The sequence below is a fragment of the Gasterosteus aculeatus genome, chromosome 20 (genome assembly GCF_964276395.1).
Source record: "Gasterosteus aculeatus chromosome 20, fGasAcu3.hap1.1, whole genome shotgun sequence".
In the NCBI taxonomy this organism is placed as follows: domain Eukaryota; kingdom Metazoa; phylum Chordata; class Actinopteri; order Perciformes; family Gasterosteidae; genus Gasterosteus; species Gasterosteus aculeatus.
This window is the reverse complement of record NC_135707.1, coordinates 6,129,464-6,150,225: the sequence shown is the minus strand read 5'-3', so window position 1 is coordinate 6,150,225 and position 20,762 is coordinate 6,129,464. Positions and strand designations below refer to the sequence as shown.

The 20,762-nt window shown below is 43.3% G+C and overlaps 2 protein-coding genes across 4 annotated transcripts; both read right to left on the bottom strand.

The window, feature by feature from the left end:
* Positions 1–2,705: 2,705 nt before the first annotated feature.
* LOC120810613 (uncharacterized) lies at positions 2,706–9,477 on the bottom strand. Of its 2 annotated transcripts, XM_078094737.1 has the most exons (7): positions 9,358–9,477; positions 6,666–6,738; positions 5,353–6,339; positions 4,844–5,158; positions 3,876–3,954; positions 3,619–3,715; positions 2,706–3,532 (listed from the first exon to the last, which is right to left on the bottom strand). In XM_078094737.1, the coding sequence occupies exons 5-7, from the start codon at positions 3,944–3,946 to the stop codon at positions 3,212–3,214; spliced, it is 489 nt and encodes a 162-aa protein (XP_077950863.1). In that variant the 5' UTR covers positions 3,947–3,954; positions 4,844–5,158; positions 5,353–6,339; positions 6,666–6,738; positions 9,358–9,477; the 3' UTR covers positions 2,706–3,211. The 2 variants fall into 2 exon arrangements, with proteins under 2 accessions (XP_077950863.1, XP_077950862.1); XM_078094736.1 differs by lacking the exons at positions 4,844–5,158; positions 5,353–6,339; positions 6,666–6,738; positions 9,358–9,477 and having other exon boundaries at positions 3,876–4,111.
* A 4,228-nt stretch (positions 9,478–13,705) lies between these two features.
* On the bottom strand, positions 13,706–20,721 carry LOC120810399 (myelin-associated glycoprotein-like). 2 transcript variants are annotated; one of them, XM_078094727.1, is made up of 10 exons: positions 20,642–20,721; positions 18,175–18,247; positions 17,441–17,794; positions 16,988–17,293; positions 16,189–16,452; positions 15,818–16,081; positions 15,309–15,623; positions 14,474–14,552; positions 14,222–14,318; positions 13,706–14,135 (listed from the first exon to the last, which is right to left on the bottom strand). In XM_078094727.1, exons 2-10 carry the CDS (start codon positions 18,218–18,220, stop codon positions 13,815–13,817), a joined length of 2,046 nt encoding a protein of 681 aa, XP_077950853.1. In that variant the 5' UTR covers positions 18,221–18,247; positions 20,642–20,721; the 3' UTR covers positions 13,706–13,814. The 2 variants fall into 2 exon arrangements, with proteins under 2 accessions (XP_077950853.1, XP_077950854.1); XM_078094728.1 differs by lacking the exons at positions 15,818–16,081; positions 16,189–16,452.
* Between the last annotated feature and the right edge of the window lie 41 nt (positions 20,722–20,762).

Genomic DNA, 20,762 nt, shown 5'->3' with positions numbered 1-20,762 from the left:
CAGTGATGGACCGTTTTTCGAAGGCGGCTCACTTCCTACCCCTGCCCAAGCTTCCATCAGCCCGTGAGACCGCAGATTTACTGGTTCAGCATGTCGTTCGGCTCCATGGCATCCCTGCGGACATAGTTTCTGACGGTGGCCCGCAGTTCTCGTCCCAGCTTTGGAAGGCGTTCTGTCACATCCTCGGGATTCCACCCCCAAACTAATGGCCAGACTGAAAGGCTGAACCAGGAGCTCGAGGCCATCCTCAGGTGTGTGATCTCTAACAATCCCTCCTCGTGGAGCCGTCACCGCCCATGGGTCGAGTACGCCCACAATTCCCATACGTCAACGGCCACTGGACTGTCCCCATTTGAGGCCTCCTTGGGTTATCAGCCTCCCCTGTTCCCCAGCCAGGAAGTTGAGGTTGCTGTGCCATCGGTCCTGAGCAATGCCCGTCGTTGTAGGCGGATCTGGAAAGCTACTCGGACCGCTTTGCTTCGCATGGTGGAGCAGAACAGGAGGGTGGCAAACAGACGACGCGCCCCCGCCCCTGCCTACCGCATCGGCCAGTCTGTTTGGCTTTCGTCCAGGGACATCCCCCTACGCACAGTCTAGGAAGCTCTCTCCGAGATATATCGGCCCCTTCCCGATAATCTCCATCATCAACCCAGTCTCTGTGAAATTGCAATTGCCGCGATCCTTGAGGATTCACCCAGTATTCCATGTCTCCCTCCTTAAACCAGTTGTCTCCAGCCCCCTCAACCCTCCCCCGCGACCCTGTGTGCAGGATAAGCGGTTTGACAATGGATGGATGGAGTCTGTGCTTTTGTTTTTGCTTGTTTTGTTTCTTCCACCTAATAGTTTCCTCCTGTGTGTTCCGGCCCCACCCCTCTCCCACGTGCCCAGCTGTGGCTCATTCCGGGGATCACTGGTGAAGAGTATAAAGGCCCCTGCTTTCAGAGGCTCGTCGTCAGTCCGTCCCAGTACCCAGGCTGGTCTCAGGTGCCGTAGATACTAAGATTCAGCAGCTAGACCAGTTATTTATGTTTTTTTTTTTTTTTTTTTGGTGTCAGACCCACGGAGTACCTCGGAGTGCACGTAACCTGCCTTTTTCAAGTTGGACTGTGAGTATGATGTCGGGCCTCGGGTTTCCACACCAGACCCTGCTTGAGCCACCCCAGACCGCCAGACGTCGGTGGAGTTTCCCTCCCGACTCCAGTTGAGTCAGAGGAGCGCTTTCAGTTTCCCGTATTCCCCTTGTTTGTTTTTTGTGAGAAAATAAAACTAATTCTGGCTGAAAATCCAAGACTACCGTGCGTGTGCTTTTGGGCCCACCAAATTCACTTCACCCCCCCACCCTAACACTCAGGCCGCCTGGAGGGGCCCTTCCAGCACAGACTGGGTGGTCCGTCTGATCCCACTGAGCATAGATGTTCCCCGTCCAGTCCAGCTGGTCCTGAAGTCTCCAGTAGAGACCTGGCTAAATGTGCACCAGTTCCCCGCCCCTTCTTTTTACCACATATGTCACGGTGTGGTTCACTTCCTGTCTTTTTTCGTAGTTTTCTGCCACTCGTATCCCCGGGTAACTTCACTTCCTGCCTTGTCCTGTCATCCCCTGTGATCGTCTAATCGTTTCCACCTGTGTCCAATCACCTGCACCTCCCTTGTGTATTTAAGCCGCGTGTCACTTGTCGCGTCATTGTCTATCGCCGTGGATGTTCGTAGTTCCTGCCTGCTGTTTTTCCCCTGTTTCCTGTGTGTTTTTGCCGTTGTGAGTATTAAAGTCTTCTTTTGTTACTCAACTCTGCATTTGAGTCCTGCCTTCTCCCCACATCCCTGACAACATAATGCGAGGTCATCGCCCAACAAAGCAGATGGAGGAAGAAATAACCATGAAGTAACACTCGGTGGAAGCATGGACTCACACGTGCGAGCAATCTTATTAACTTAATGTGTGATAACAACCAATGGATATGATCAGACATTGGCTACCTGGTATTAGACTACGTAAATGATATAACTTGGACAAAATTATATTTAAAACGTATTAATTACATATCAAAGTTTGACATCACTCCCACTAAGAGTTTGTCAATCTTTTTTTTTTTTTTTTATCAATTCATTCAGTCTTTTGTGTCATCGTTTAACCCACAGACACCACTGCTGTTTATACAACACATTTCAAATTCAACCTTCCTTTTCCTTGAAAGAAAATATCTTTTATTTATTTTTTTATCCAACCTATTATGTAAAAAAAAAAAAAATTTGGAAGAGGTGACTTTTCCCTTTATATCCCTTAGAGCACATGTTTGGAAAATTTCAAGTCAAATGGGCATCAAGGGGAAAAACTGGGTTAATGTGGTATTTTGCAGAGACATTTATTTATACCCAATTGTGGGACCCCAATACGCATATCAAATTAAAAACATCAAAATGATAAAGAAATTGAAGTTGACATCACACAAAAATCCGAACGGCCTACTTCGGTACAGTTTTGAGCATTTTTAGTTTCCTTGTGTTACATATTCCTACCAAGTTTCACACCTGTAGGTCAAACGTAGCTCTGGTGCTGCTTGAATGAATATCTGTAGAGGGCGCTAATGAGCCATTTATAAGTTCCATGTTGATCATGTTTAGTACATCAAAAGAACAAAAAACATTGTTTACTGGATACTAGAACATTTCAACACTTGTTGTACAGGTTCAGAGGCCAGAAACAAGGGAAAGCTTTGAGAGATGTGTTTAAATACAAAGTTAAAGATTGATGGAAGCGTTCAGCTTGGAATTATACGTACATGACACGGTTCTATAGACTGTCACTTATGTAAAGAACAAAAATACATATTTACAATTGCACTCGCTTTGTGCTCAAATAGCTAGAGCCAATTCAGTTTGAACAACAAAATAAATGTAAGCAAGAAAACAATAAACCAAACATGTCACACTACTAAATAGATGTGAAATGGCAACATTATATGAGTAAATACAGCATCTCATCGTATTGAGCATTAGCACAGTAGAAAATGTGAAAACTGCTCATCATTGATGTTATTACCATTGTTATTATGCACTTTAACTTGATCAAAATATCTTAGCAGACCAATAAACTCAAAAACAAAGGAACATAATGCCTTTAATCTGAATGTCCATAGCTGACAAACAAGAAAACACCCATTTAACAGAGGAAGGAAATACTTTGAAAACTTCACACAGCATTTAGATCTGTGGTCTACTTATGCATCCCTCTCTTGTCTTTGAATTTAACCTGAACATATTCACTTCCCACCTCTTTCTTTACATTCCTGGGCCCCACGTTGCCATAGAGACCTTCCATCTCCAGTGCGCTGCTCACAAAGCCTCTGAGCGTTCCTCCCGCCGTGCACATCTCCTCCTTCAGGAACGAACCACCCGGCTGGGGACTCTGCTCCGAGGCCTCGGCCCTCTTCTTCTGGCTCCTGGTCCTCTGGTTCACAGTCGAGTAAACCACATCTTTGCCCTCCTCACTGGTCTTCTCTGATCCTCCGCTGGCTCCTTCTGCGTTGTTTGGTAACTATACAATTACAGAGAAAACATCAGTGCCAAACGTGCTCTGCTGATCCGGTCCAACTGAAGTAGAACAGCGTCCTGGGAGGGTACCTCCTGTCCCTCTCCACCTAGAAGAGGGCCTGCAGTCACCGTGCTGGTGTCCCCGGTGCACTGACTCCTCGGGCGATCATTGTGGGTCTTCTGAGCCCTGGAAAGTACAGTCCAACGTTTGTCTCACAATCACATGTGTGTATGTGAGTCGTCTCTGATTTGTTTATTACAGAGGAAGCTGCAATAAAATAGTCTCACAGGAGAGGATGTAAACTTTAGTGTTGACTGTTATGTGTTACATGTTGATGTCACCTTACCTGATCACAAACAGCAGAGCACATACTAGTACAAGTAGAGCGACGACCACACTGATGAAAACTGTCAACATCACTCGGTCTGAAACGTGAGGACAATGAAAGATCATCGTTTGTTCTGGTGAAACCTCAGAGATGCTGTCAAAAAATTCAGCTTAAACAGACTCTAAAGCAGCGATTCCCTGGTGGGCCGCGAAGGTACTGCAGGTGGGCCGCGAGAGGTCATTTACAATAAATAAATAAAGTTCTATAATTTTCAATTTTTAAAAGTTTGAAATTAATATAAAAACATTTATGATGCAGCACATTAGTTATGTGAAACATTAGTTGATGAAGCACAAACATTTTAAATGGACAGATTAATAAAACAATAAGGCTCTCGCTCGAAAACGGCTGCTCTTGTCCGCCTGTCGTTGTTAACAAACGGGGCGGCCTCTTGTTGTATTAAAGTAAATATACCGCATTTTCCGCACTCCAAGGCGCACTTACAAGGCTTTAATTTCCTCAAAAAACGACAGTGCCTTATAATTCGGAGCGCCTTATATATATGGATCAATTGGTTAATCGGTTGCTCCATACTGGTTGTACACGGCGTTCAAGGCGCTCTGCCAAACATGCCAAAGCTCGGTCTACGATGGCGAGATGCTCGTGTGTGTCTCTAGTTGTGTTGAGAGTCTGGTACCCGTGTCTCTGCATGAAGTGTACTTTTGTTACTAAGAACTGCGTTGTTACCCAATAAGTCACATTGGGGTGTTTAAGGAAGTCTACATGGGCCACTGATGGTAAAGTTAAGCCAAAAAAGAGAAGTATCACCAGCATTAATGTTTTTCTGTAACGCTCTGGGCCTCACCTCCTAACTAAAGCACTGAAGTGTTCCATCTAACAGCCTGTATAGTATTTCTGTAAATAAAAACAAATCCAACGACCACCTAATACACTTCTCTCAAGTTGTCAGTGCACATGATACAGACCTGGACTCTGAGCAGACTTCTGAGGCTCTGAGCTGCCGACACAAAACCGCTGAGTAGCAGATCCCCGAGAGTTCACGCTGCGGCAGAGCAGCGAGGAAAGACCCGCCTCCTGCTGTCTATTCACCGTGATGATGCTCCGCGTGGTCGTGTCATTTAGACGCTCGCTGCTTACTGAAAGCTCCTCGGAGTGATTGACAGGTGACCCGTTCAGATACCAGCGTACAGTGGGAGGAGGATTTCCCAGAGTCCAGCAGGAGCAGTTGAGCTGGTCTCCAGCTGTGATGCAGTCGGATGAGAGCAGGATCTGTGCTGCATCTGTACAATATATAAAATACATTTAGACTCCAGTAATTCAGCTTAGCTTAGTTTTACCTGTGACTTAACTTGCTTAAATAATAAATAAGGAGATGAATAGTTTATTTTATTAAACTGCAAATTGACCAAAAATGGATTTCAATCAATTTACTGAAATAAAGCTTTATATCAAGTAAAAGAAGTGTGATCCTCACATTGAACGTCTATGTGTGTGTTGTTGGATCGTCCAACTCCAACATCATTGTGAGCCTTGCAGAGAAAAGGACTGTCTTCTTTCGAGGCTTTAATGGTGAGAACACGTCCCGTCCCAATAAATGTCTCCTGTTCTCCATCCGCTCTGTACCAGGTGTAGTTCTTCACTGCTGGGTTAGCAGTACTACTGCATGTCAGAGTCACACTACTGTCCTCTAGTACTAGACCAGAGGGACAGACTGACACTGTGGTGACTTTGGGGGAATCTGGAGAATTAAATTATTTGTAAATTTTCTAGATGTAATATTGTATTGAAAACACGGCAGATTATGTAGAGAGAGAAAAGGAGAGAGAACACACTTCATCGTTTCAAAAAACCTCAATTTAAATCTACTTAATTTCTTTCACAATCCAGTGTTGATAGTGGATAGCATTTAAATCGAGGGGTCTGTTTCGTAAAATGACAATTTTGACCCTTAACCCGGAACTGCAACTAAGAATAATTTGTGTCATAATTAATTTTTTATAGTGAGCTAATTAATGGTTTACTAAAATCTACCAATGCTGAAAAATACCAAAAAAAAATATTCTAAAAGTAAGAGATAAGAGGTAAGAGAGAGAAAATGTAAACAAACCGACTGAAAGAAGAACTCTTTTTGCAGAAAAATCATATTTTAGACCGTTGTCACATTCCAACCTGAAGAAATAACTATTGCTGCCAGCAGGTTGAATGTTGTTCAGGGTTGTGGTGCAGTTTTTTTTTGTCAAGTCTCCTGTCAGTTCTCCTTTATTTAAAAGTGTTTGTGGATCTTTGCTGTTAAACACAACAACATTTTCCCAACCATGTTTCCATATTGCTCTACATGTGTCATCTAGGTTTGATTCATATTTATCTTCTATCTCAAAGGAGCAGGGGATGGTCACACAGGATCCTCTAAGAACCTCTATAGTCTGCGGCACAATTGCGTTAAACTCTTTACTCTGAGCACCTGAAACAAAAGAAACAAATCAGGAATAAGTTTAAAGTCACGATTAATATTTACCGCTTGGTTACCTCACTAAAATCTTACCAATATACCTCATTCTTATAACAATCCAAAATAACAACTCTAAAGATTCTGTGTTCATTTCTAAGGACATTTTTAAGAAAATGTATTAAAAAAGCAGCAGAACACTTTAGCAGCTCACTGTGTCCTTCTATTGCTGCAGCATATATTACACATACTGTTGTACTGTGGTGTGAATTCTTCACTAACAATGTACATTCTGTATTTTTAATACTCAATGATCCAGATGTGAATGCAGAGCAGCTCACCTTGCAGCAGAGAACCAATGAGAAGGAGAGTCAGAGCTGCAGCCATCTTTGTGAGTCAGGAGAGGCAGAAACTCTGGAGATTACACATGAAACAAGCCACATGTTTAGAGCATTTAGACACACAACCAGGGCTGTAGTGGAGGGTAAATGCACGTATGCACCTCCTCTAGAATCCTAGAATTTTGGAAATAGCGTTTACGCACGTCTAAGTGGCGTTTACGCACCTCAAAGTTCCCTGCGCCTTGGATTCTTCCGTTGGAATAATCCAAAATAAACTTGGTGTAATTTTAAAACAGCTAAGACTACGTTTCCTATTGATGTACATATAAACGCCGTAGTCTGAATCATTTTCATCTGCGCTGTATTACGGTCTGGGACCACCCAATCAGTGCCTTGCGGCTGCAGCAGCGACACCAATCAGGATCCAGGAGGTGTGTAACACATACACGTTGTGGATCAGCCCAGTGGTCCCCAACAATATTTCGCGGACCGGTCGAGAAGGTCTGACGGGGGGGGGGGTGTAGTAGTCGTTGCGGGCGGAACATTTATGATGACATAGGTAGTACATGAGTGTTCCTTTAACTTATGTTGTCAGTGTAATTGACAGGCTGCTTAACTGATTATGTTTGTTGTTCAAACTAAGAAGTTTTCAATTCTCTAATTAATTAATTAACCCCTGGGTGGGGGTGGGGTGGGGGGGTGTAGATAGAGGGAGGGAGGGTGAGGAAGGGAGGGGTGGTGAGGAAGAGATAGAGGGAGAGAGAGAGAGGAGGAGAAATAGACAGACAGACAGACTGTCTATGAGTGAGTAGAGGTCAGGGTGGAGGAGGGGGGGGGGGGGGGGCGAGTGTCTTTATCATATTGGTCTGTTGACAGAAAGCATAGCTGCGTCATGTGACTCCACTAATGAGGTCATAAGAGCAGCTGTGAGTCACAGACAGAGATACTGCAGCGTGTGTGCTGCGAGTAACCACGGCAACGGCGCACCTAGTCATTAACGAGCTGCTGCAGAGAGAGGGGCAGAGACAGCGAGTTACACAGAATCCACACCTCAAACAAGTGTTCACCTGCGCAAAACTATAACAGCTATCTAAAAAATACGACGTTTTACGAGACCCAAGACTCTACCGAACGCATGGATGTGGTTATGTCTGTCCGGTAATAAATGCGGCTCCTGTCGCAGTTTACAAAACGTGTACCTTCTGGATTTTTTAAGAAATATGTCGCCAGATTTGTATTGGAGCCTATGGGGCTTTTGGCAGAGGTTGTGTAACTGTTGGTCTCCTTAAACCAAAACTGAAGAACTCTGGGATTCCATGAACACATTAATCCAATCAGCACAACTATGCCCTCATTCATCTGAAGAAATGAAGCCTCAAGAGTGTATACTTTGGCTGCAAGGACAGAAGTTCCATATTTTTTTAACCAGATTCTGGCGCTGCCCCACACTCTAGCCCCTTCAGGTCTCACTCTAGCAGACGCAATACACACTCATGTAAAAGTCAGAAACGGAGCGAAGAACTAGTGAAACATAATCAGTGATTATGAAAAAAGTATAATAGATATCAACCAGCAGTTTTTTTCATAAAATCATCAGTCTGTAGCTGAAAGATTGGCGAAGCTGAAGAATCTGTAAGTTGAATAAGTTTAAGAGGATTTGAAAAACGGTCTCCATTGGAAAACCATGTTAAAATATTAATGATTATTGATTTATATAAATTCAAGCTTAAGAGCTAGAAAGCTGAAATAGCCCCCTTCTCCCGAAAGAGCTGAATATTTTAATGGTTTTAATAGCTGAAAGTGTGAAGGAGTTCAAAGGTGCGGCGGAAGAAATAGAATAATAAGATGTTGGAATAAAAATTCAAAGAACAATAGTTGGAATGTTTAATGCATTCCAACAAAAATATGTTAAAAAGACGGAAAAGGGCGGGAAACAATTACTAAAGCACGGAAAGGGTTACGTTTTATTAGTTTAGTTTTTTGACATTGGCACAAGGTTAGTATATGTTCAAGTTTGTAAAATATTTTTTTCAATTTTTTTTTTTTTTTTGCTAATGCTAATCAGTGTTCATATTTATTTTTCTCTAGTTCTAATGGTGCGTTCACACCAAAAGCGAAGCAAATTATTCGCACGAGTAGATCCCATGTAAAGTCAATGCACAGGTCACGAATGAGGCAAATTCTAACGAGCCAAGCGAATAAATCGCTCTTTCTCATCACCGCCGTCCTGCTGCCACACTTTATTAAACTGTTAGAGACACACAGAGACTGAACGCCTGTAAGTTAGTTTGTGTGTAACCGAGAGACGCACCGATCCGACACAACAGGTCATCCGACCGGCTGCTGGTCCGACTGAAGCCGCGGTCATCCAGACGCACTTCCTGGAGGAGTCGGTGAAATTCAAGCGGTGTGCGGATGATGACGTCATTAACCCGAACACAACACCGTTTTCGGTTCCGACGTTTGTGTAATTCGCACAACAAATAAAGAGCAGGAATAGTGGTTATTTATTGCCACGGTGGATAGCGTAAATGATTATAACTGTCATTACGGAGACAAGTAACGGAGATAAGCCACGCCCCCTTCATGGCACGAATGAAGCGAAAAAAGGGACACGAAATGAGGCGAAATAACCTGCTTTAAAATCAGTTTTGCGGATTTTAATTTGTCGTAAAAAGATCTGATGACCTACCTTGTTTTGGTCATTCAAGCAGATCGATGGAAGCTGTGCAGAGAAATGAAGTTCCTTAAAAGCTGTGCTCCTCTTTTTAAGACATCGGTGAGATCTGAAAATGAGGAAGTCACTAAAGCCACATGTGTGGAAGAATTAAATGAACTTATTTATAAAAGTATATTCACACAGTCCCACTTGTGTCTTAGTTGAAGCTATTGCTTTAACATCACACATCTTTAATCCAAATATTCAGTCGTTTGGACTCAATGAAACTAAATGTTTGCATTTGTAACTTGGTGAAGTTTATTTTTGCAAATGAGAATAAAGAGACAACTATGAGCCTTAATTGATTAAGCAATATGCCGTGTGTGTCTCTTGATATGTTGAGTCGGGTACCCGTGTCGCTGCATGAAGTGTACTTTTGTTACTAAGAACTGCGTTGTTACCCAATAAGTCACATTGGGGTGTTAAGTCTACATGGGCCACTGATGGTAAAGTTAAGCCAAAAAAGAGAAGTATCACCAGCATTAATGTTTTTCTATAACAGCAGCTCAGAGTATTCGGCCTTTGGAGACCCTGAATGGAGTTCTGCATGGGGCTCCAGTAGGGGACCCCATAGTCCTACTGGGAGACTTCAATGCGCACGTGGGCGACGATGGAGATAACTGGAGAGGTGTCATTGGGAGGAATGGCCTCCCTGATCTGAACCCGAGCGGGTGTTTGTTACTGGGCTTCTGTGCCAGTCACGGATTGTCCATAACAAACATGTTCGAGCATAAGGATGTTCATAAGTGTACGTGGTACCAGAGCACCCTGGGCCCAAGATCAATGATCGATTTTGTAATCGTATCGTCTGATCTGAGGCCGCATGTTCTAGACACTTGGGTAAAGAGAGGGGCAGAGCTGTCAACTGATCACCATCTGGTTGTGAGCTGGGTCAGAGGATGGGGGAAGACTCGGGACAGACCCGGTAAACCCAAGCGTGTAGTGAGGGTGAACTGGGAACGTCCGGAGGAGGCCCCGGTCCAAAAGATTTTCAACTCACACCTCCGGCGGAGCTTCTCTCACATTCCTGTGGAGGTAGGGGACATTGAACCAGAGTGGTGTATGTTCAAAACCTCCATTGCTGAAGCCGTGGCAGTGAGTTGTGGCCTCAAGGTCTTAGGTGCATCAAGGGGCGGTAACCCTCGAACCCCGTGGTGGACACCGGTGGTCAGGGAAGCCGTCCGACTGAAGAAGGAGGCCTTCCGGGTTATGATATCCGGTGGGACTCCAGAGGCAGTTGCAGTGTACCGACAGGCTCGAAGGGCAGCAGCCTCTGCCGTGATGGAGGCAAAGCAGCGAGTATGGGAGGACTTCGGGATAACTATGGAGAAGGACTTTCAGTCGGCACCAAAGTGCTTCTGGAAGACCATCCGGCACCTAAGGAGGGGGAAACGGGGAACCATCCAAGCTGTGTACAGTAAGGATGGGACCATCTTGACCGCAACTGAAGAGGTTATCGGGCGGTGGAAGGAACATTTTGAGAAACTCCTGAATCCAACTACTACGCCCTCTTTGGTAGAGGAGGGATCATCGTCAATTGGCCTGGTGGAGGTCACTGAGGTAGTCAAACAACTCCGCAGTGGCAAAGCCCCGAGGATTGATGAGATCCGTCCAGACGATGCTAAAAGCAATCGGTGTTGGGGGGTTGTCTTGGATGACACGCCTCTTCAACATTGTGTGGAAGTCTGGGACAGTGCCAAAAGAGTGTGTGCAAATTACAGGGGTATGACACTACTCAGCCTCCCGGGTAAAGTCTACTCTAAGGTGCTGGAAAGGAGGGTTCGGCCGATAGTCGAACCAAGGATTGAAGAGGAACAATGCGGTTTTCGTCCTGGTCGTGGAACAACGGACCAGCTCTTCACTCTTTCCAGGATCATAGAGGGGGCTTGGGAGTATGCTCATCCAGTCTACATGTGTTTTGTGGACTTGGAGAAGGCGTATGACCGGGTCCCCCGAGAGAAACTGTGGGAGGTGCTGCGGGAGTACGGGGTGAGGTGGTCCTTGCTTGGGGCAATCCAATCCTTGTACGCCCAAAGCGAGAGCTGTGTTCGGGTGCTAGGCAGTAAGTCGAAGGCGTTTCCGGTGGGGGTTGGCCTTCGTCAGGTCTGCGCCTTGTCACCAATTGTCACCAATCTTGTTTGTGGTTTTCATGGACAGGATATCGAGGCGTAGTCGGGGGGGAGGAGGGTCTACAGTTCGGGGGGCTGCGGATCTCATCGCTGCTTTTTGCAGATGATGTGGTCCTGATTGCATCATCCGTCTGTGACCTCCAACTCTCACTGGAGCGTCGAGTGGGAAGCGGGCGGGATGAGGATTAGCACCTCTAAATCTGAGGCCATGGTTCTTAGCAGGAAACCGATGGATTGCCTACTCCAGGTAGGGAATGTGTCCTTACCCCAAGTGAAGGAGTTCAAGTACCTCGGGGTCTTGTTCACGAGTGAGGGGAAGATGGAGTGTGAGTTTGGCCGGAGAATCGGAGCAGCGGGGGCAGTATTGCACTCACTTTACCACACCGTTGTGACGAAAAGAGAGCTGAGCCGGAAGGCAAAGCTCTCGATCTACCAGTCAATCTTCGATTCTACCCTCACCTATGGTCATGAAGGATGGGTCATGACCGAAAGAACTAGGTTACAGGTACAAGCGGCCGAAATGGGTTTCCTCAGGAGAGTGGCTGGCGTCTCCCTTAGGGATAGGGTGAGAAGCTCAGGCATTCGCGAGGAGCTCGGAGTAGAGCCGCTGCTCTTTTGCGTCGAAAGGAGCCAGTTGAGGTGGTTTGGGCATCTGGTGAGGATGCCCCCTAGGCGCCTCCCTAGGGAGGTGTTCCAGGCACGAACAGCTGGGAAGAGGCCCCGGGGAAGATCCAGGACTAGGTGGAGAGATTATATCTCTGCACTGGCCTGGGAACGCCTTGGGATCCCCCAGTCAGAGCTGGTAGATGTGGCCCGGGAAAGGGAAGTTTGGGGTCCCCTGCTGGAGCTGTTGCCCCCGCGACCCGACCCCGGATAAGCGGTTGAAAATGGATGGATGGATTTCAAATTCAACCTTTCTTTTCCTTGAAAAAAAATCTTTTTTTTTATCCGACCTATTATGTAAAAAAAACATTTGGAAGAGGTGACTCTTCCAAATGTCAAAACTGGGTTTGCACATTTCATAAAAGGTGAAAACACAAATCATCATTACAATATTTAGGGAACGGTTTCCCAACAAAATGCCATCTGGGCTTTACATGAATGTGTCCAAAATGTGGAAAAATGTTATAAAACATATTGACTTTTGTCTAAATTAAACCCAACGGGTTCTACCATAATGGGCTCTTAAGGACAAACTTTTATCAGACTACAAATCATATGACTACTGGTGTGTGTGTCTTACCAGATTAAGCCACACCCCTTGCAAAGTTCCTTGTTCCATATCCTCTAAAAACAATGAGATATAAACAAGCTTTATATGATTTCTGATCGCACTGATCTAATTATCAACAGAAAGATCTGCAAATATCGGAATCAGCGTTTAGGAGGAGCTGGCAAAAGTGTGTTTTTTACAAAATTTGAAAATGTTGGAAAATCTAAGTAGCCGCATTGAAATGCCATGATTGACTTTTTTTGTAGAGCATGACCAAGAGCACATGTTTGGAAAATGTCAAGTCAAATGGGCATCAAGGGCAAAAACTGGGTTAATGTGGTATTTTGCAGAGACATTTCTTTATACCCAATTGCGGTACCCCAATACGCATATCAAATTAAAAAACATCAAAATGATAAAGAAATTGAAGTTGACATCACAGAAAAATCCGAACGGCCTACTTCCGGTACAGTTTTGAGCATTTTCAGTTTCCTTGTGTTACATATTCCTACCAAGTTTCACACCTGTTGGTCAAACGTAGCTCTGGTGCTGCTTGAATTAATATCTGTAGAGGGCGCTAATGAGCCATTTACAAGTTACATGTTGAGCATGTTTAGTACCTCAAAAGAACAAAAAACATTGTTGTTTACTGGATACTAGAACATTTCAACACTTGTTGTACAGGTTCAGAGGCCAGAAACAAAGGAAAGCTTTGAGAGATGTGTTTAAATACGAAGTTAAAGATTGATGGAAGCGTTCAGCTTGGAATTATACGTACATGACACGGTTCTATAGACTGTCACTTATGTAAAGAACAAAAATACATATTTACAATTGCACTCGCTTTGTGCTCAAATAGCTACAGCCAATTCAGTTTGAAAAACAAAATAAATGTATGTCATTGATGTTATTACCATTGCTATTATGCACTTTAACTTGATGAAATTATCTTAGGAGACCAATAAACTCAAAAACAAAGGAACATAATACCTTTAATCTGAATGTCCATAGCTGACAAACAAGAAAACACCCATTTAACAGAGGAAGGAAATACTTTGAAAACTTCACACAGCATTTAGATCTGTGGTCTACTTATGCATCCCTCTCTTGTCTTTGAATTTAACCTGAGCATATTCACTTCCCACCTCTTTCTTTACATTCCTGGGCCCCACGTTGCCATAGAGACCTTCCATCTCCAGTGCGCTGCTCACAAAGCCTCTGAGCGTTCCTCCCGCCGTGCACATCTCCTCCTCCAGGAACGAGCCACCCGGCTGGGGACTCTCCTCCGAGGCCTCGGCCCTCTTCTTCTGGCTCCTGGTCCTCTGGTTCACAGTCGAGTAAACCACATCTTTGCCCTCATCACTGGTCTTCTCTGAGCCTCCGCTGGCTCCTTCTGCGTTGTTTGGTAACTATACAATTACAGAGAAAACATCAGTGCCAAACGTGCTCTGCTGATCCGGTCCAACTGAAGTAGAACAGCGTCCTGGGAGGGTACCTCCTGTCCCTCTCCACCTAGAAGAGGGCCTGCAGTCACCGTGCTGGTGTCCCCGGTGCACTGACTCCTCAGGCGGTCATGGTGGGTCTTCTGAGCCCTGGAAAGTACAGTACAACGTTTGTCTCACAATCACATGTGTGTATGTGAGTCGTCTGTTTTGTTTATTACAGAGGAAGCTGCAATAAAATCTCACAGGAGAGGATGTAAACTTTAGTGTTGACTGTTATGTGTTACATGTTGATGTCACCTTACCTGATCACAAACAGCAGAGCACATATTAGTACAAGTAGAGCGACGACCACACTGATGAAAACTGTCAACATCACTCGGTCTAAACGTGAGGACAATGAAAGATCATCGTTTGTTCTGGTGAAACCTCAGAGATGCCGTCAAAAAATTCAGTTTAAACAGACTCTAAAGTAAACAGCTTTTACCATTTTACCATTAAATATTTGTAGATATTATTTAGAATCAATTGCGTAAATTTAAAAGTTATACAAAGACCGTAGGGCGTATTTTAACATCTCAACAGTCACATCAGATGTTTCCAGACACCCCCGCCCAACCTCACTAATGTCAAATGTGTGAAAGTTGTGAAATAACATTAAGTTAAAAAAAAGAATTTTTTTCTAGTAAGTCTCTGTCACAGTCTTTGTTTGTCCTGTGTTTTATTTTATTTTCTAGTTTCCTGTATCTTGTGTCCCTGCGTTAACCTCACTTCCTGCCCTGGTGTTTCACCTGCACCTTCCCAGTGTGTTTAAACCGTGGGTGTCTCTTGTTGTGTTGAGAGTCTGGTACGAGTGTCTCTGCATGAAGTGTACTTTTGTTACTAAGAACTGCGTTGTTACCCAATAAGACACATTGGGGTGTTTAAGGAAGTCTACATGGGCCACTGATGGTAAAGTTAGGCCAAAAAAGAGAAGTATCACCAGCATTAATGTTTTTCTATAACGCTCTGGGCCTCACCTCCTAACTGAAGCACTGAAGTGTTCCATCTAACAGCCTGTATAGTATTTCTGAAAATAAAAACAAATCCAACGACCACCTAATACACTTCTCTCAAGTTGTCAGTGCACATGATACAGACCTGGACTCTGAGCAGATTTCTGAGGCTCTGAGCTGCCGACACAAAACCGCTGAGTAGCAGATCCCCGAGAGTTCACGCTGCGGCAGAGCAGCGAGGAAAGACCCGCCTCCTGCTGTCTATTCACCGTGATGATGCTCCGCGTGGTCGTGTCATTTAGACGCTCGCTGCTTACTGAAAGCTCCTCTGAGTGATTGACAGGTGACCCGTTCAGATACCAGCGTACAGTGGGAGGAGGATTTCCCAGAGTCCAGCAGGAACAGTTGAGCTGGTCTCCAGCTGTGATGCAGTCGGATGAGAGCAGGATCTGTGCTGCATCTGTACAATATATAAAATACAGTTAGACTCCAGTAATTTAGCTTAGCTTAGTTTTACCTGTGACTCAACTTGCTTAAATAATAAATAAGGAGATGAATAGTTTATTTTATTAAACTGCAGATTTACCATAAATAGATTTCAATTAATTTACTGAAATAAAGCTTTATATCAAGTGAAAGAAGTGTGATCCTCACATTGAACGTCTATGTGTGTGTTGTTGGATCGTCCAACTCCAACATCATTCTGGGCCGTGCAGAGAAAAGGACTGTCTTCTTTAGAGGCTTTAATGGTGAGAACACGTCCCGTCCCAATAAAAGTCTCCTGTTCTCCATCCGCTCTGTACCAGGTGTACTTCTTCACTGCTGGGTTAGCAGTACTACTGCATGTCAGAGTTACACTACTGTCCTCTAGTACTGGACCAGAGGGACGGACTGACACTGTGGTGACTTTGGGGGAATCTGAGGAATCAGTAATGAAACACAATCAATTAATATGTAAAACTATCTATTCAATCAGTGTATCGGGGTCCAGAGGATATACAGTATCTTTCAAACGTGATCCTCACATTGAACGTCTATGTGTGTGTTGTTGGATCGTCCAACTCCAACATCATTCTGAGCCGTGCAGAGAAAAGGACTGTCTTCTTTAGAGGCTTTAATGGTGAGAACACGTCCCGTCCCAATAAAAGTCTCCTGTTCTCCATCCGCTCTGTACCAGGTGTACTTCTTCACTGCTGGGTTAGCAGTACTACTGCATGTCAGAGTTACACTACTGTCCTCTAGTACTGGACCAGAGGGACGGACTGACACTGTGGTGACTTTGGGGAAATCTGAAGAATTAAACATTTGTATATTTTCTAGATGTAATATTGTATTGAAAACACGGCAGATTATGTAGAGAGGAAAAAAGAAAGAGAACACACTTCATTGTTTCAAAAAACCTCAATTTAAAGCTACTTAATTTCTTTCACAATCCAGTGTTGATAGTGGATAACATTTAAACCGAGGGTTCTGTTTCGTAAAAGGACAATTTTGACCTTTAACCCGGAACTGCAACTAAGAATAATTTGCGATATCGTTCATCTTTCATTTACTTTCATAAACAAGCCAGTAATGGTTGAAACAGTGAAAAAAAGAGACTAAAGCAGCAAAAGTGAGATACAAGAGCATCTTTTCACCTTTAATCTCATTTAATCATTATTACCTTCTAAAAACAGTTCACAACTATTATTCTTTCTTATTACTAATGGATTAATAAACTAATTATTTCAGTTCTGACTATGAATCAAGTCAAGAACGTTAATCAATGAGATCATTTTAATTAAAATATCTATGAAAACTATAAATGAGGATGAATGAACTCACATGAAACATCAGCTGTTAAAGTAGCAGCTGACTCAGCGCTTCCATCCTGTTTGTGGTAGGAGGCCTCACAGGAGATTGTCTCTCCATGATGCTTGTGAGAGGCAGTGAAGGTCACATCAGAGGTCAGGACTTTGGTTCTGTCCTCATTCTCCTGCAGTGTCTCCACACTGTCCCCCAGGCCTTTGGTCCATGTCACAGTTGGAGGATGAGACAGACATGGAGCTGGAGCAGAGCACCTCAAACTCACTGAGGCTCCCTCCTCCACCTTCAGAGCTGACGGAGTCAGAGTCGGTCTGGGAGGAACATCTGGTGAGAAGGTCCATTTGAACGTCACTAAAGCGTCACTTCTACATTTTGTTCACTATTTGCCAAATTAAATGAATGCAAAACAGGTTAATGGAATCTGTGTAAGATAAATGATTGAGTGAAATGTAAACAAACAGACTTTAATACCTTTGACTGAAAGAAGAACTCTTTGTGCAGCAAAATCATATTTTAGACCGTTGTCACATTCCAACCTGAAGAAATAACTATAGTTGCCAGCAGGTTGAATGTTGTTCAGGGTTGTGGTGCAGTTTTTTTTGGTCAAGTCTCCTGTCAGTTCTCCTTTATTTAAACTTGTTTGTGGATCTTTGCTGTTAAACACAACTTTTTCCCAACCAAGTTTCCATTGTGCTCTACATGTGTCATTTAGGTTTGATTCATATTGATCTTCTATCTCAAAGGAGCAGGGGATGGTCACACAGGATCCTGTAAGAACCTCTATAGTCTGCGGCACAAATGCGTTAAACTCTTTACTCTGAGCACCTGAAACACAAGAAACAAATCATGAATGAGAACAGTTGAATAAAACTTTTTAAAGTCACGATCAATATTTACTGCTTGGTTACCTCACTAAAATCTTAACAAAATACCTCATTATCATCACAATCTAAAATAACGACTAAGGATTCTGTGTTAATTTCTAAGGATTTATTCATCCATCCATCCATCCATCCATTGTCAAACCGATTTATTCAAAGAATATTTATTTAAAAAGCAGCAGAAAACTTTAGCAGCTCACTGTGTCCTATTGCTGCAGCATATATTACACATACTGTTGTACTGTGGTGTGAATTCTTCACTAACAGTGTACATTGTGTATTTTTAATACTCAATGATCCAGATGTGAATGCAGTGCAGCTCACCGTGCAGCAGAGAACCAATGAGAAGGAGAGTCAGAGCTGCAGCCATCTTTGTGAGTCAGGAGAGGCAGAAACTCTGGAGATTACACATGAAACAAGCCACATGTTTAGAGCATTTAGAGGTTATTAAAGGTGTTTAACGTAGGGTTTATTCATGAGGCTCTAATGAATAAAACAGTTGCAGAGATTCTGTTGGAGAAATGTTTTGCCGAGTCTATAATTTATTATGATATTATTAATATGAAGGCTCAGAAGAAGTTATTCTGGGGTTCTGAACCACTGAAACTCAGTTAAATCCCTTCAAATTAGACATCACACACACAATTGAAGTTAAACATTACTAATGAAACATATTTTACGTATATACAGTGCATCCGGAAAGTATTCACAGCACTTCTTTTTCCACATTTTGTCACAGCCTTATTGAAAAAATGGATTAAATTAATTATTTTCCTCAACATTCTACATACAACAACCCATAATGACAAAGTGAAAACTGTTTTGCAAATTTGCTAAAAATAAAGAACGAAAACATAACATGTACATAAGTATTCACAGCCTTTGTTCAATACTTTGTTGAAGCACCTTTGGCAGCAACTACAGCCTCAGGTCTTCTTGGTTATGATTCCACAAGCGTGGCACACCTATTTCTGGGCAGTTTCTCCCATTCTTCTTTGCAGAACCTCTCAATTTCCATCAGGTTGGATGGGGAGCGTTTGTGCACAGCCATTTTCAGATCTCTCCAGAGATGTTCAATCGGGTTCAAGTCAGAGCTCTGGCTGGGCCACTCAAGTACATTCAGAGTTGTGCCGAAGCCACTCCTTTGTTATCTTGGCTGTGTGCTTCGGGTCGTTGTCCTATTGGAAGATGAACCGTCGCCCCAGTCTGAGGTCCAGAGCGCTTTGGAGCATGTTTTCATAGAGGATGTCTCTGTACATTGCAGCATTCATCTTTCCCTCAATCCTGACTAGTCTCCCAGTTCCTCCCGCTGAAAAACATCCCCACAGCATGATGCTGCCACCACCATGCTTCACTGTAGGGATGGTATTGGCCAGGTGATGAGCAGTGCCTGGTTTCCTCCAGACATGACGCTTGGCATTCAGGCCAAAGAGTTCAATCTTTGTTTCATCACACCAGAGAATTTTGTTTCTCATGGTCTGAGAGTCCTCCAGGCGGGCTGTCATGTGCTTTTTAGTGAGGAGTGGCTTCCGTCTGGCCACTCTACCAAACAGGCCTGATTTGTGGAGTGCTGCAGAGATGGTTGTCCTTCTGGAAGGTTCTCCTCTCTTCATAGAACAACGCTGGAGCTCTGTCAGAGTGACCATGGGGTTCCTGGTCACCTCCCTGACTAAGGCCCTTCTCCCCCGATCGCTCAGTCTGGCTGGGTGGCCAACTCTAGGAAGAGTCCTGGTGGTTCCAAACTTCATCCATTTTCGGATGATGGAGGCCACTGTGCTCATTGGGACTTTCAATGCTGCAGAAATCTTTCTGTACCCTTCGCCAGATCTGTGCCTCGATACAATTCTGTCTCTGAGGTCTACAGATAATTCCTTGGACTTCATGGCTTGGTTTATGCTCTGATATGCACTATTAACTGTGATACCTTATATAGACAGGTGTGTGCCTTTCTCAATCATGTCCGATCAACTGCATTTAGCACAGGTGGACTCCAATCAAGTTGTAGAAACATCTCAAGGATGATCAGTGCAAACATGATGCATCTGAGCTACATTTTGAGTGTCATGGCAAAGGCTGTGAATACTTATGTACATGTTATGTTTTCGTTCTTTATTTGTAACAGATTTGCAAAAATTTGCAAAAAAAAAACAGTTTTCACTTTGTCATTATGGGTTGTTGTGTGTAGAATGTTGAGGAAAATAATGAATTTAATCCATTTTGCAATAAGGCTGTAACAACAATTAACAAAATGTGGAAAAGAGAAGCGCTGTGAATACTTTCCGGATGCACTGTATATATATATATTCATAAATATATTTGAACTTTTATGAAACTTGGTGATGAAGGTATTCAAAATAACTGAAATGATTTAGTAGTTATATTCATTGTGTGAGAAAAACAAATCATTGTTTGTGTTGCTTCGTAATATTCAGTCTGTCACTGAAACCACACGCTACTTTTTAGCACGCCATGGAAGGTGAAATGATGAAATGCAAAAACAGGAATATGAATGCTAAAAGCTACAACGACAAAGACACAGTGTCCCTTCATTTTGTCTTCAAATACATTTAATAAGTAATTGTTTTACTCAAGAGTGACGATGTCCAAAACCACAATCAAATAACGGCTCAAAAGTTGTAAAATTTTACCCTTCTTCACAATTTTATTTCTATTCCTTTGAAATTGTTCATCGTTCTAAAGTTGATTAATGTCTACGTTCTACATATTTTGTCGTTTATTTGAAATCAGTTTTGATGATTTTTAATTGTCATAAAAAGATCTGATGACTTACATTTGTTTTCGTCCTTCGAGCAGATCGATGGCAGATGTGCAGAGAAATGAAGATCCTTAAAAGTTGTGCTTATTTTTAAAACAACGTAGAGATCTGAAAATGAGGAAGTCACTAAAGCTGC